General features: G+C 35.5%; 1 protein-coding gene across 1 annotated transcript in view; it reads left to right on the top strand.

The window, feature by feature from the left end:
* Window positions 1–12,125, top strand: part of LOC140170380 (uncharacterized) — a 29,099-nt gene that overhangs the window by 4,001 nt on the left and 12,973 nt on the right. Inside the window, exons 2-4 of the mRNA XM_072193755.1 lie at window positions 2,691–2,972; window positions 4,139–4,242; window positions 10,645–10,685. Of these exons, the coding sequence (XP_072049856.1) occupies window positions 2,698–2,972; window positions 4,139–4,242; window positions 10,645–10,685 (420 nt within the window). The 5' untranslated portion in view covers window positions 2,691–2,697. The remainder of the gene's footprint in view (window positions 1–2,690; window positions 2,973–4,138; window positions 4,243–10,644; window positions 10,686–12,125) is intronic.

Genomic DNA, 12,125 nt, shown 5'->3' with positions numbered 1-12,125 from the left:
CGTCCAAAGTTGTAATTTTGTGTTTTTGATCGCAAAGATCAGATATTTTTATTCCCGATTCCAATTCTGCACCCTTCGCAAGGGTGGAGAATTCTGCAGAACTTTGACGATAATTTTGCCTTTTTGGACACTAAAATGCATTCGATCCTTAATTTTGTTTCAACCGAGTCTTAAATTAGCAAGCACAATAAGCTGAATAAGGTGGGTATTAATTTTATATACATGTACCTTTGATGAAATTTTGAAGAAATTTTTCAAATATCTGACCTGCGCAAACCGTTGGGCTAATGAAAGTCGATTCCTTGTTTCCTGTTACCCTACTCCGCTCAAAACCAATAATATTGCTGGCCAAATATTTCATTATTTTGAATAAAATGTTGATTTCTAACAAACTTTAACATACAAATAAATAATTGTGGTTTTAAATATATCATAAATCTCTTTCTGTTGATTTTCAGGGATTTTCTTTGCAGTAGGAGCATGGTATATATGGTTAATAATGAATTAATAATGAATACCTACTCACTTCTGTCCCGCACTTTTTGATCTCATCCCGTAAAAAATATTGTGAAACTTTTGATATAGTTGCACAATCACCTTCATGTGGTTGTAAACTACATACTGTAAACTGGTCGCATGTCATAAGTTGGGTACAATTTCCATTACATGGTCAAAAATGACAAAATAATTATTTTTTGATATGTTGTATATATATTGACAACCTCTAATAATTAACACCATTTTTAACCTTAACACGTACTTAATTTTTGAGATAATGCTTAATTATTAATTCATTAATACACAGGCGTCTATGTAAATCTCAATTTTCAATATATGCGTTTTTCTCAAATCGGACCTCAATTACAAAAATTACTCTAAAATTTTTATTTTATGCAAGAATGTCATCAGATTTGGAGGATATGTTTTCAATACATCAATGCTTCAAATGAATTAATTGAAATAATTGTACGTATGTTAATTACATTGTGAAGGTCAATGACATTTTTACGAGTAATTTGCGAAACGGTTATTCTATTATTGAGGAAATGAATATCAAGAAGAGAAATGTACATTAAAAATGATGCTAAAAATACTGAAATTCAACTAGGATTTCATTAAAATGAAAATAAAATGAAAAAAATGGAACATAATACCCTTTAAGGTGGTACTACACCCTTGATAAATGTGACTATTTTTGCATTTTTCTCAAAAAATAATAACACACTGGTAACATAAGTGTATATTATAGGGGCAAGGAATCCAGTTACTAGTATGGCATTTCAGTGACTCAAGACAAGCGGTACGTTATTTATGATAAGAAAAGAGGTACCGCTAGAATGTACCTCATTTCTTAAGGGTAGACGAGGTATTGTTGGTCGAAGCAAACTAAAAATCGATTTTCATTATCTAGATCAATATATTATTGAAAATTAACACCTTGATGTTTTACAAAAGTTCATTCTTCAAATTGTATACTTTGCAAACTTGCTTAATTTATTGTTGTTAATGAGTTATGTACATTTTACAAAAGTGTTGTTGTTTCAGCCCTCTTTACAACGTAACTTAAGAACCGCAGCACCTATAAAAGTATATCTGTGATATTTTAATTTTCTACACCCCTGCTATGAATTGAGCAATGCAGTTTTTGCCAAAGCTCACTACCATTCGTCAGATGCTGTGAACTACCAAATCACAACAGTTTAAAATAATTAATAACCTTAACATATATAATGAACCACTTGTCTTGAATTACTGAAATTTCAGTGAGGTAATTGGATTCCTTGCTCCTATAATATACATAACTTTTTTTTTACCAGTGTGTAGTTGTTTTTTGAGAAAAATGCAAAATTAGTTACAAAAGTTATCATGGGGTGTAGTGCCACCTTAAGTAGTCAGTAATTGTTTTAGTTGTACAAATTCAACATTCAAAGCTGTCAATACATCATACCCTCACTAGATTTGAAAAAGTAACTAGTAGTTTTGACATGCTGACATGTGAATTTTCACATAGGCCCTATTGCACACACCCGCATCCGCCTGCTCCACATCCGCCTGCTCCTCCACCCCTGGCAATTTTCATTTCAACTGATGTGATTTTTTACTGAATAATGTATAATTATATGCTTCAGTAGACTGAAAGAGTATAAAATTAGGCTTAAAATGAGGTATCAACCACAGCTGTAGGATATGGGGTTACGGAAAGCCAATCAAATTTGTATCACAATTTTCAGAAAGTGTAATCCCTCCACCCTTTTTGCATACCCAACTTATGACATGCGACCATCTACAAACTGTGATTTATCACATGTATACATGGGTAGTTGTTGGTTTACACCTGTAACAGATGCAATAATGAAATGGTATGAAATAATGAATAATGAAAAATGAAATGGTCACCTACACAGTCATGAAAAATTGTGTAACGGGAAACAAGGAATTGACTTTCATTGGCCTTAAGTGTGTATTTTCCATAGACAGACAAAATGGCGTGAGCCAGTCCTTAGGTACGGTATGTATCGTAGGACTGGCGAGCGAGTCTATTAACCAGCGCACACTAGTTTTACAAGGCTATTTCCCCTTTGTGACGTCAGCCCGACCAAGAGAATGGTGGCAATGGCCACAGGGAAGGGAATGTTCCCATGGTAGTTGTTTAACTAAGTGAACTAACTATGTCTATTTTTGTTCACCAGGATAACCATGGCAAGTGCTATTAAACAAGAGAAATTAGATGCAAAAACTGGCAACACTTCCCAGTCAATACAGCAAAATGAACCAGTAGATGGTAGTACTCTAAAGAGACAGTCCAAATCAACAACAGAAGAAGAACCTCGCAGATCAAAGCGACAGCGTGTGGCACCTAAAACATATGATGAAGAACAAACAAAAAGTAAATCGCAGCGAAACGGCCGTGGCAAGACATCAGTACGTTGGAAAGAAGAGGAACTTGAGAAGCTTTTAAACTGCTTAAAAAAGTAAGGTCTGAAACCACATAAAAAACATGAGACGTTGATTAACGTGAACCTAAATAATAATAGTGATATTAATGTAGGCTACATTGAATCACAGGAGCCCCACTTGTGCTCAGTATAGTTTATGTACATTCATATTTCTCCAATATTTTGTCATCCAAAATATTGATGCTACTTCTAAAAGGGGGTCACATTGAGTGCATTTCGACATAATAGACAAAAAAGTTTATGTCCAGGCCCATCGGAACTGCTGCGGCAGGTGCGGACATAAGCCTAAAAAAAATTAACAAAATAAACAAATTCACACACACACAAAAAAATTTTTTAATGTCACAGTTTTGCAGTTTAGTTCTATTAATTTACCGTAAAAATTGTACACTCATTTTCAATTAAGTGCTTTTCTTCACCCCCAGACCCCAACTTTCAGCCGCACCACTTTTAAATTTGTTCCGACGGGCCTGGTTATGTCTGTGTAGTTTCAATGCAAGGAGTATGCCTGGAAAAGATGTGGAAAGTGGGAAGCTCTTTCCTGGGAAATTTGGAAATTAAGGTCCGTAAACAAAGAAATAAGAATTTGGAAGAAGTTTTGTCTTTTGAAGGAAATTTTGATCATCTTCCAGGAAATTTTCATTTTTTTTAGCCCGCAAGGAGGTGGTTTTCGGACCAGGGCAGGGTTGATGGTTTTCACTTTCTGTCATGTTCATCTACCACCTGCACCATGAATTGTGCATTTCCTGGTTATATTTAGGATGAGCCATTTTCAAGTGAACATCTAAAGCTCATTTTATTTTGCTGATTTAGTAATTACACGCTGTGGGCAAATCTCAAAAATTGACGTAAATTGTTAATGTTGCATTTTGTTTGTATAATCGGGTACATTTGAGAACATTTGAAGTACATGTACATACAACAGTAGGGAACTTGGCATGATTTTTAAAAATTTGTTTCACTTCATTGTTATAGCTTTATGTCATACTGACCTTTATTGGCAGCCACACAGCTTTTAGAAGCTGGTTGATAGTTGTTTTTCGGTGGGTACGCAGTTACAAGAAAAAAATTCTTTGGAGAGGGAACCCAAAGCTCCTCAGATATGCTGTCACGGTGGGTAAAATTCCCTTGAAATTTTGCATTTTTTGCAGCCCTAATCAAGTAATTTACTTGTATTTCAGATATCAGCGGGCTGACAACATCTACTCTGTCAAGAAACATGTGAAGACCAAGAATTTGGAGCAAGTTGAAGCTAAACTTGAGCATCTCAAGAAAAAAGCTCTTGGTAAGAATGTGTAACCTCTTTAAAGGTGGGTAACCTGATTGACAACTCCATCCCCTCACTTTACCCCATCAAAATGCTGATTTTGGTATCAGGTAAAAGCTCATATTTTTCTCATTTAACATATTGAAATTAGGAGTTCCAAATCGGTGTATTTCCGAAGATATGATCAAAAAACTGTCGAATTAGTCTTAAATATGGTATTTTAGACTAATTCAACAGTTTTTGATCATATCTTCGGAAATACACCGATTTGGAACTCCTAATTTCAATATGTTAATGAGAAAAATAGGATCTCTCATTTGATATCAATTTATTACATGATCATGATGATTATCATTAATAAAAACACTGTAGACTACCAAAATCACGCTGTATAATATGTCAGTAATTCCATAAGGAATTAGTCACATTTACAAAGAACATTTACATGTTCTTTTTACATGAATGTTTGAAAGGGACAACATGTTATGTTATAGGTAAGTTTTAAAGAATTCGATTTTCCAAATACAAGGTGTCCCATAAAAAGGTTACATGTATAAAATGAACTGCATTTTGTAATGGTACAACAAAACAATATCAATTTTTCAGATATTCTTTATTCATCCTTCTTGTACTTATCTGTTAAGTTACAACTCTGTATCTTAAAAACAACTTCACTTATGAGCGCGAGATGACAGGGGTGTCCCCAAGAGTGGCTATAACCATCAAAATATCGCACATCGAAAGTTGAACACAAGCACAAGTTGTTTTCATTATTTTGCCTTTCTTACTTTTATTTTTCTCTTATTTTGTAATGGTTGAACTTATTGCACAAAACAAATATATTGACAAGTTAAATATTGTACACTAAAAAAATCAGTTTAAGCGCTTCTGGCTTCTGACTCTTGTTGATAACAAATAAAGGAAGGGGGTCATTAGAGAAAAAGACGTTTTTGGTGACAGCATTTTTCAGGCATGAGAATTTTCAGTTTAAAAACTGAATTCAGTTTTTTTTATAGTTAAAATTTCCGCAACTTTATTTAATTTCAGCCCGTTTTTGGTACTTTTTGCCCAATTTCACGCACATTTTCAGTTTTTTCAGTTATTTTTAGGAAGGTGCATTCTCATGCCTGATTTTTACATGCTGTATCTCCTGTCATGTCATCTTCACAGTAAATTTAATAACAATCTTAAATCGCTGCTGTGTTATAATTATACTGCAAGAATATTGCACATTTCTGACAGAACTCTTGAAGTAAAACTGAACAAGTTTGATTCTCCGATCATCATAAAAAATACTGCATGCTATAGCTAGGCCGACTCAAAAGCCCGCCAAATGCGCGGGGTCGTGACGGTAGTATGAACCGTAATGTCCATTATGTCACGTAAACAGCTTGCTCAGGAATGCGGGCTAACTACACCAGTTGTGAACTTGACATTCACAGGGATACTAGTAGAGATAATAGATTTTGTCTTGAAAAATAAATTAATATTTGTTAACATTAACATATATTATTTTCAAAACTCTACGTAACCTTTTTTTGGGACACCCGGTATATCACTATTATCAGGTCACCTTCCTTTAATATATGTGATGCATTTGATCAGGGACCTTGTATGGAGGGACTGGAAACGCCTTCCATCCATTGTACCATGCGAGTTGCTGGTTTACAAATTATCCTCAGTTGAGCAAGCATGAATAATACGTTGATCAATAGACCCTAGTACGAATCCAAGCACAGTTACAACACTGCGCTTGGCTTGTTGTCTTGTACATTCTTGAAATGAGCCTACATGTTTGCTAGTATAATGACAGACTCTAGAAATGCCAACATAAATCTTCAAAGAACATCATCTTAAGAATTATTTCAGTATCGAAATCAATTTTGTTTGTTCTTGCATTCTGTATAGATCTCCACAAAATTATCACATTTTGTCTCTAAAATCCTATGAGTCATTCCAGCCCAGTTCAATAATTTTGGCACCATACCTCTTAGATTTTGCTCAAATTTGAAATAAAGGTGCATTCAAGGTTAACTAAGATAAGTCCAAAAGGAAAAATTCTAATTCACTTGCGTTTTCTACTTCTGGCTCGTCAAAAATCGTCCGTCAAGGCCAAAAATGTGGCTTTTCTATGTTAAAGAAAATGCAAAGGCACTTTGAATGTGCTATATCTGCTTACATCTACAGCCTATGACCTTCTTTTTTGGTGGATTGGTAAAACTGCTGATACACATGATGAACAAAAAACAACGGGCTCTGTCATTGCTTTTGTTTATGTTTTACGGGGGGACAAACTTGGCCCCCTGAAAAGTCTCAAAGTTTGACATGTCATTTTTAGAGACCCAGGGTGATTATGTAAAGACCAATATTAGTTTATATTTGTTGTAGTTGCATTCTTTAGTTGCCCATGGCAAGATTTAGGCACATTTGAAACTTTTTTGTGACCCCAATAGTCGGACAGGGGCCCCCCAATATCGCTCCAGCCCATTTTTGACCAAAAATGAACCATTTTCAAGGGGTGAAAATGCAATGTGGGATAGGTGGTAGATTTTTTAAAACAAGATATTCTTAATCTATGGGACTCAATATTATTAAGGAATCAAAAACTTTTCTAGGGTCTTGCATCATTAGATATGAAATCGCACACTCAAAATGGGCTTAGAGACCGGAAATTAGACCATTTTATCATGGCTCGGAACATAAAGCCATTCAATTTGAACAACTAGTGACAATAAAGGGTGACTAGGTGTTGCTAAGTAGCATTTTTGTGTTGTATGTTGATCATTTAAATAGAATTAAAAGGACTGGATGCATGGGGGAACTTACATTTTTAGATTGACCTCCCTGAATTAGGCTCAAAATCCTGCGCGCGCCCCAAAATGGTCCAATTATCATGAACTCGTAACAATATGTCTTTTCCTCTCAGCCACCATGTAAAAACAAGTATGAATAAGTATTGCTAAATGGCATATTATGGTTTTATATAGATCAAATAAATATAACATATAGGATGGGGTGTATTGGGATACTTAAATTCTGAGTTTGGACCCCTAAAATGGGCCTAAATCCCACAAATCATCCACATGATACAAACTCTGAACTAAAACCCACTTTCATTATGCTACTTCTGAAAAACATGGATGACTAGGTATTGCTAAATAGCATTTTTGTGGTTTACATAGATCAAATAAATACAACAAAACAGATTTTATGTCTTGGGATACTTAAATTCTGAGTTTGGACCCCCTAAAATGGGCCTAAATAGGCGAAATTCCACAAAATGGCCGTTTTTTGGATTTAGGCCTATTTTAGGGTGGTCCAAACTCAGAATTTAAGTATCCCAAGACATCCAATCCTTTTTGTTACATTTATTTGATCTATATAAACCAACAAAATTGCTATTTGGCAACACCCAATTCATCCATGTTTTTGAGCATGCTTATTGAAAGTGGGTTTTAGTTCGAGATTGTATAAAATGGGTGATTTGTGGGATTTAGGCCTATTTTAGGGGGTCCAAACTCAAGAATTTAAGTATCCCAAGACATCCAGTCCTTTTTGTTAAATTTGTTTTTTGATCTAAACCACAAAAATGCTATTTAGCAACACCTAGTCATCCATGTTTTTCAGAAGCGGCTTGTTGAAAGTGGCTTTTAGTTCTGAGATTGTTTACAAAATGGGCGATTTGTGGGATTTCTACCCTTTTTAGGTGGTCTAAATTCAGAATTTAAGTATCCCAAGACATCCCATCCTTTATGTTATCTTTATTTGATCTATATAAAACCATAATATGCCAACAGCAACACTTTTTCATCCTTGTGTTTACATGGTGGCTGAGGGGAAAAGACATATTGTTCCGAGTTCATAATAATTTGGGCCATTTGGGGCATGCGCAGGATTTTGAGCCTAATTAAGGGAGGCCAGTCTAAAAATGTAAGTACCCCCAACCATCCAATCCTTTTTACTCTATTTATATGATCAACATACAACACAAAAATGCTATTTAGCAACACCTAGTCACCCTTCATTGTCACTAGTTGTTCAAATTAAATGGCTTTATGTTCCGAGCCATGATAAAATGGTCTAATTTTCGGTCTCTAAGCCCATTTTGAGTGTGCGATTTCATATCTAATGATGCAAGACCCTAGAAAAGTTTTTGATTCCTTAATAATGAGTCCCACAGATTAAGAATATCTAGTTAAAAAAATCTACCACCTATCCCACATTGCATTTTCCCCCTTGAAAATGGTTCATTTTGGTCAAAAATGGGCTGGAGCGATATTGGGGGCCCCTGTCCGACTATAGGGGTCACAAAAAAGTTTCAAATGTGCCTGAATCTTGCCATGGGCAACTAAAGAATGCAACTACATCAAATATACACTAATATTGGTCTTTATTTAATCACCCTGGGCCTCTAAAAATGACATGTCAAACTTTGAGACTTTTCAGGGAGCCAAGTTTGGGCCCCTGTAAAATATAAACAAAAGCAATGACAGAGCTCGTTGTTTTTTCTTCATCATGTGTATCAGCAGTTTTACCAATCCACCAAAAAAGAAGGTCATAGGCTGTAGATGTAAGCAGATATAGCACATTCAAAGTGCCTTTGCATTTTCTTTAACATAGAAAAGCCCTATTTTTGGCCTTGACAGACGATCTTTGACGAGCCAGAAGTAGAAAACGCAAGTGACTTATCTTAGTTAAACTTGAATGCACCTTTATACCAAATTTGAGCAAAATCTAAGAGGTATGGTGCCAAAATTATTGAACTGGGCTGGAATGACTCCTATGTAAATGATTCTCGATGCTACACAGAAATTATTTTCGACAAAGGATAGACATTTTACACAATTTGTCATAACTCAAAAAGATATTGGAATACTTTGATGTGTTTTTGATATTTTGTAGAGCAACATGAGTAAATAATAAAATTCAAACATCGCAAGCAACTCGCATACAATCGAAGGTTGTGAAAGATAATCTGATAACAATAGCTTGACAATAGCTATCAATAATCCTGTTTCCAGTCCCTTTATACACGGTCCCTGATTTGAAGAGCTTATTTCCAAACCGTGTTAAGTCCACCCACCTTCAAAATTGAAATTTTGATGAAAATGGGTAGTGAGTAACTAGGCTATCCAGTAATGTGTGTGTTTTTTTCCGAAATATTGACACACAAAGTATCGATTTTTTTCCAAAACGTGTTAAGTCCAATCCAGTTTTGTAGCAAACTGTGTTAAGTCCACGAACACTGCCCTTGTGGGCAGCTTGTAGGCAAGTAGCACGGCATAGGGCTTCCAATAGTTTATCGCCAAAGTTCTGCATGATTGATAACATTGCCTTGCTTTGCGTCTTCGTTCTTGTTTGGTCCTGAGACCAGTATACCTGAATTTGGTCTGCATAAAAAGTTGTTGTTTTTTTTTGGGTGTTTTTAAATATTAGTAGGCCTAGTTTGTATGGGATTTCTTAAATATTTGATAGATACCTCCAGAAAGACATGAACAGGGTGGGAAGGGGGAGAGGGAGAGGTTGTGATGGTAGAATTAATGTTAGAGGATGGTGGTAGAGTTAGTTTTTGATATCATTATTTTGTATGATTATCAAAATGTGCTACTAAATTCAAGGTATTACTTTTAAAGTTAAAGGTGTAAAAAACTTACGACTGTCAATATGAGATTAGGGTGGCAGCATGGGGGGGAGGGGAAAATTGTGATAATGTGATAACAAGTGGATATTTCAGGTCATCACTTATTGTCAGTGAAATGATGTTTATTCAATTCTGAGAAATGCAATACAACTAAGTTTTGAATTTTGAAGCGATTTTAAACGTCAAATTTTGATAAAAATGGACGGGAGGAGGGGTTCAAGATGCAAGGTGTTTTGTGGCAAAATTGTGTTTTATAGTAGAGAGAATCGCATTTTGTATGTTTGTAATAAATTTGTTATCTTTTAAGACTAGTTTGAGAAAAATATGGCTAGTTCTGTGTTACAGATACTGTGTTTTGTGTCAAAATGTGTTAAGTCCATGCCAGAAATTTGCGTTTTGTGTCAAAAGCGTGTTAAGTTCATGCTATTTTTAAAACAAATTAATTCATTAAAAAAAAATTAAAAGTCTCTAGATTTTAACTTAACATGTTTTTATGGTCCTATATATGTCACCTTCACTTCACTGTAATTTGTATAGAAATCAAACTTTTTTTCATTGCCATAAAGAAAATTCCTGATTTTCTTCAAAGTGAATCTTGTGGACTTAACACGGTTTGGAAATAAGCTCTTCATTTGATACAATCAAATTTTTTCTTTTATTCTGTTACCTTATTTTGGACAATAGTCAAGGTCCGATGCTCTTTAACCTTTTTCCCAATTGGTACTATTATAAACTGATACCCATCGTATTTGTTTTTGTTTTTGTTTTTTTTTCTGTAGAAAGAGCTATGGATGAGAGTGCAGGCATGCCTCCATTACAGGTGAGTGTAATTGACCTTGACATTACAGCAACAACATCATGGCATTTATAATAGATCACAGTGTCAAACATGCATGGAGAAAATATTCACAGAGCAATGGCATCTCCTATGTAACAGGGGTCTCAACAGGCACTTTCATCCTCTTTCAATGAGTTTGTGCTTGCATAACTTCACTTTGACAGCTCCAACATCCAAGCCAACATCCCACTCTTTTGTACAGCATGTGAACTTTCCCGTGCAGATTTGCCAAGTAATGTCAAATAATCAAACAGTTACCTTATAAAACAATTTATTTGTTCCAGGAGCAAACTCCCCTAAAATGATGGCCAGACGGGTGGCTAGCTAAGACACTGGTGTGTATGAATTTAGAAGCTTATCAACTTACTCTGTTCAAGTCTGGCACTCCATGACTTGTTGACAGGGTTCGAATTCGCCCGTATCGCATCGCAGAATGCGATGCAAAACTTGTCAATTGCTAAACACTTCCCTGCTATACATCGCAACATGTGCGATGCATAATTTCTCTCTATAAATTCCTAAATAAGCTTACCAAATTATTCATCCAAATAGCCGACTGGGTTCCTGAAATTCATCCATACTTCCGCGTGAACGCTTGTACAATAACAATAAACAGTTTTAAAATCATTTTGACCACCTGTGTTGTGCTACTTATTCATCGAGCGATTCATTCGATACCCTCTATTTTACCTTGTTTATGCTTTTATATTCTCTATCTCTACCCCCGCTGATGCTAAGCAGTGTAATGCGTTTCATAATACACGCGATACACGTTGCGCAGGGAGGACAGCAATATCGTACACAGCCAAACTTGACTTCGGCAGTTAATTAGCATATATATGCATCATGCATGTGTATTGAGTGATGCTTTTGGGACGATTCATTATTTGGCATGGGTAAGGCATGTATGGTGCGCGTGGCGCGTGCGCGAGGGTTGTGGAGAAAAAATTAAGTAAAACATAATTTAAATATGAAATACGGTCTTACTTTGTATCAGTTGACATTTTATGGACTAATTGCCCGTTATGAACTATAATTAATACATTGTTTGTAGCCCTGGTAATGAGTTCATTATTTTATTTTAAATAATTATCGCGCCGGCCGGATTCCCAAATCTCCCCTTTCATACAATGAACGTCCCAATCAACTCATTGCCGTATCATCTCACTTTTTAATTTATATTTAAATAAAACAGCTAAATAATAATCCATAGGCGGGCCAAGAAATATAATTACATCTTTACAAGCAGTATTAAAACATCAGCTTGCCCTCCCAGTGCCTACACGGTAATAATTGACTGACCCATGAGTTACGACATGACGAGTTCGCTATTAATAGCTCACACACAACGTTGCACCACATACACATGGGTTTCGCTCTGAGCTGAAATACTCCATCACACACGCCGCGCCGCGAGGTTGC

This window comes from Amphiura filiformis, chromosome 14, assembly GCF_039555335.1.
Source record: "Amphiura filiformis chromosome 14, Afil_fr2py, whole genome shotgun sequence".
Lineage (NCBI taxonomy): Eukaryota > Metazoa > Echinodermata > Ophiuroidea > Amphilepidida > Amphiuridae > Amphiura > Amphiura filiformis.
The sequence above is the reverse complement of the archived record's forward strand: the minus strand, read 5'-3'. Positions and strand labels throughout refer to the sequence as shown.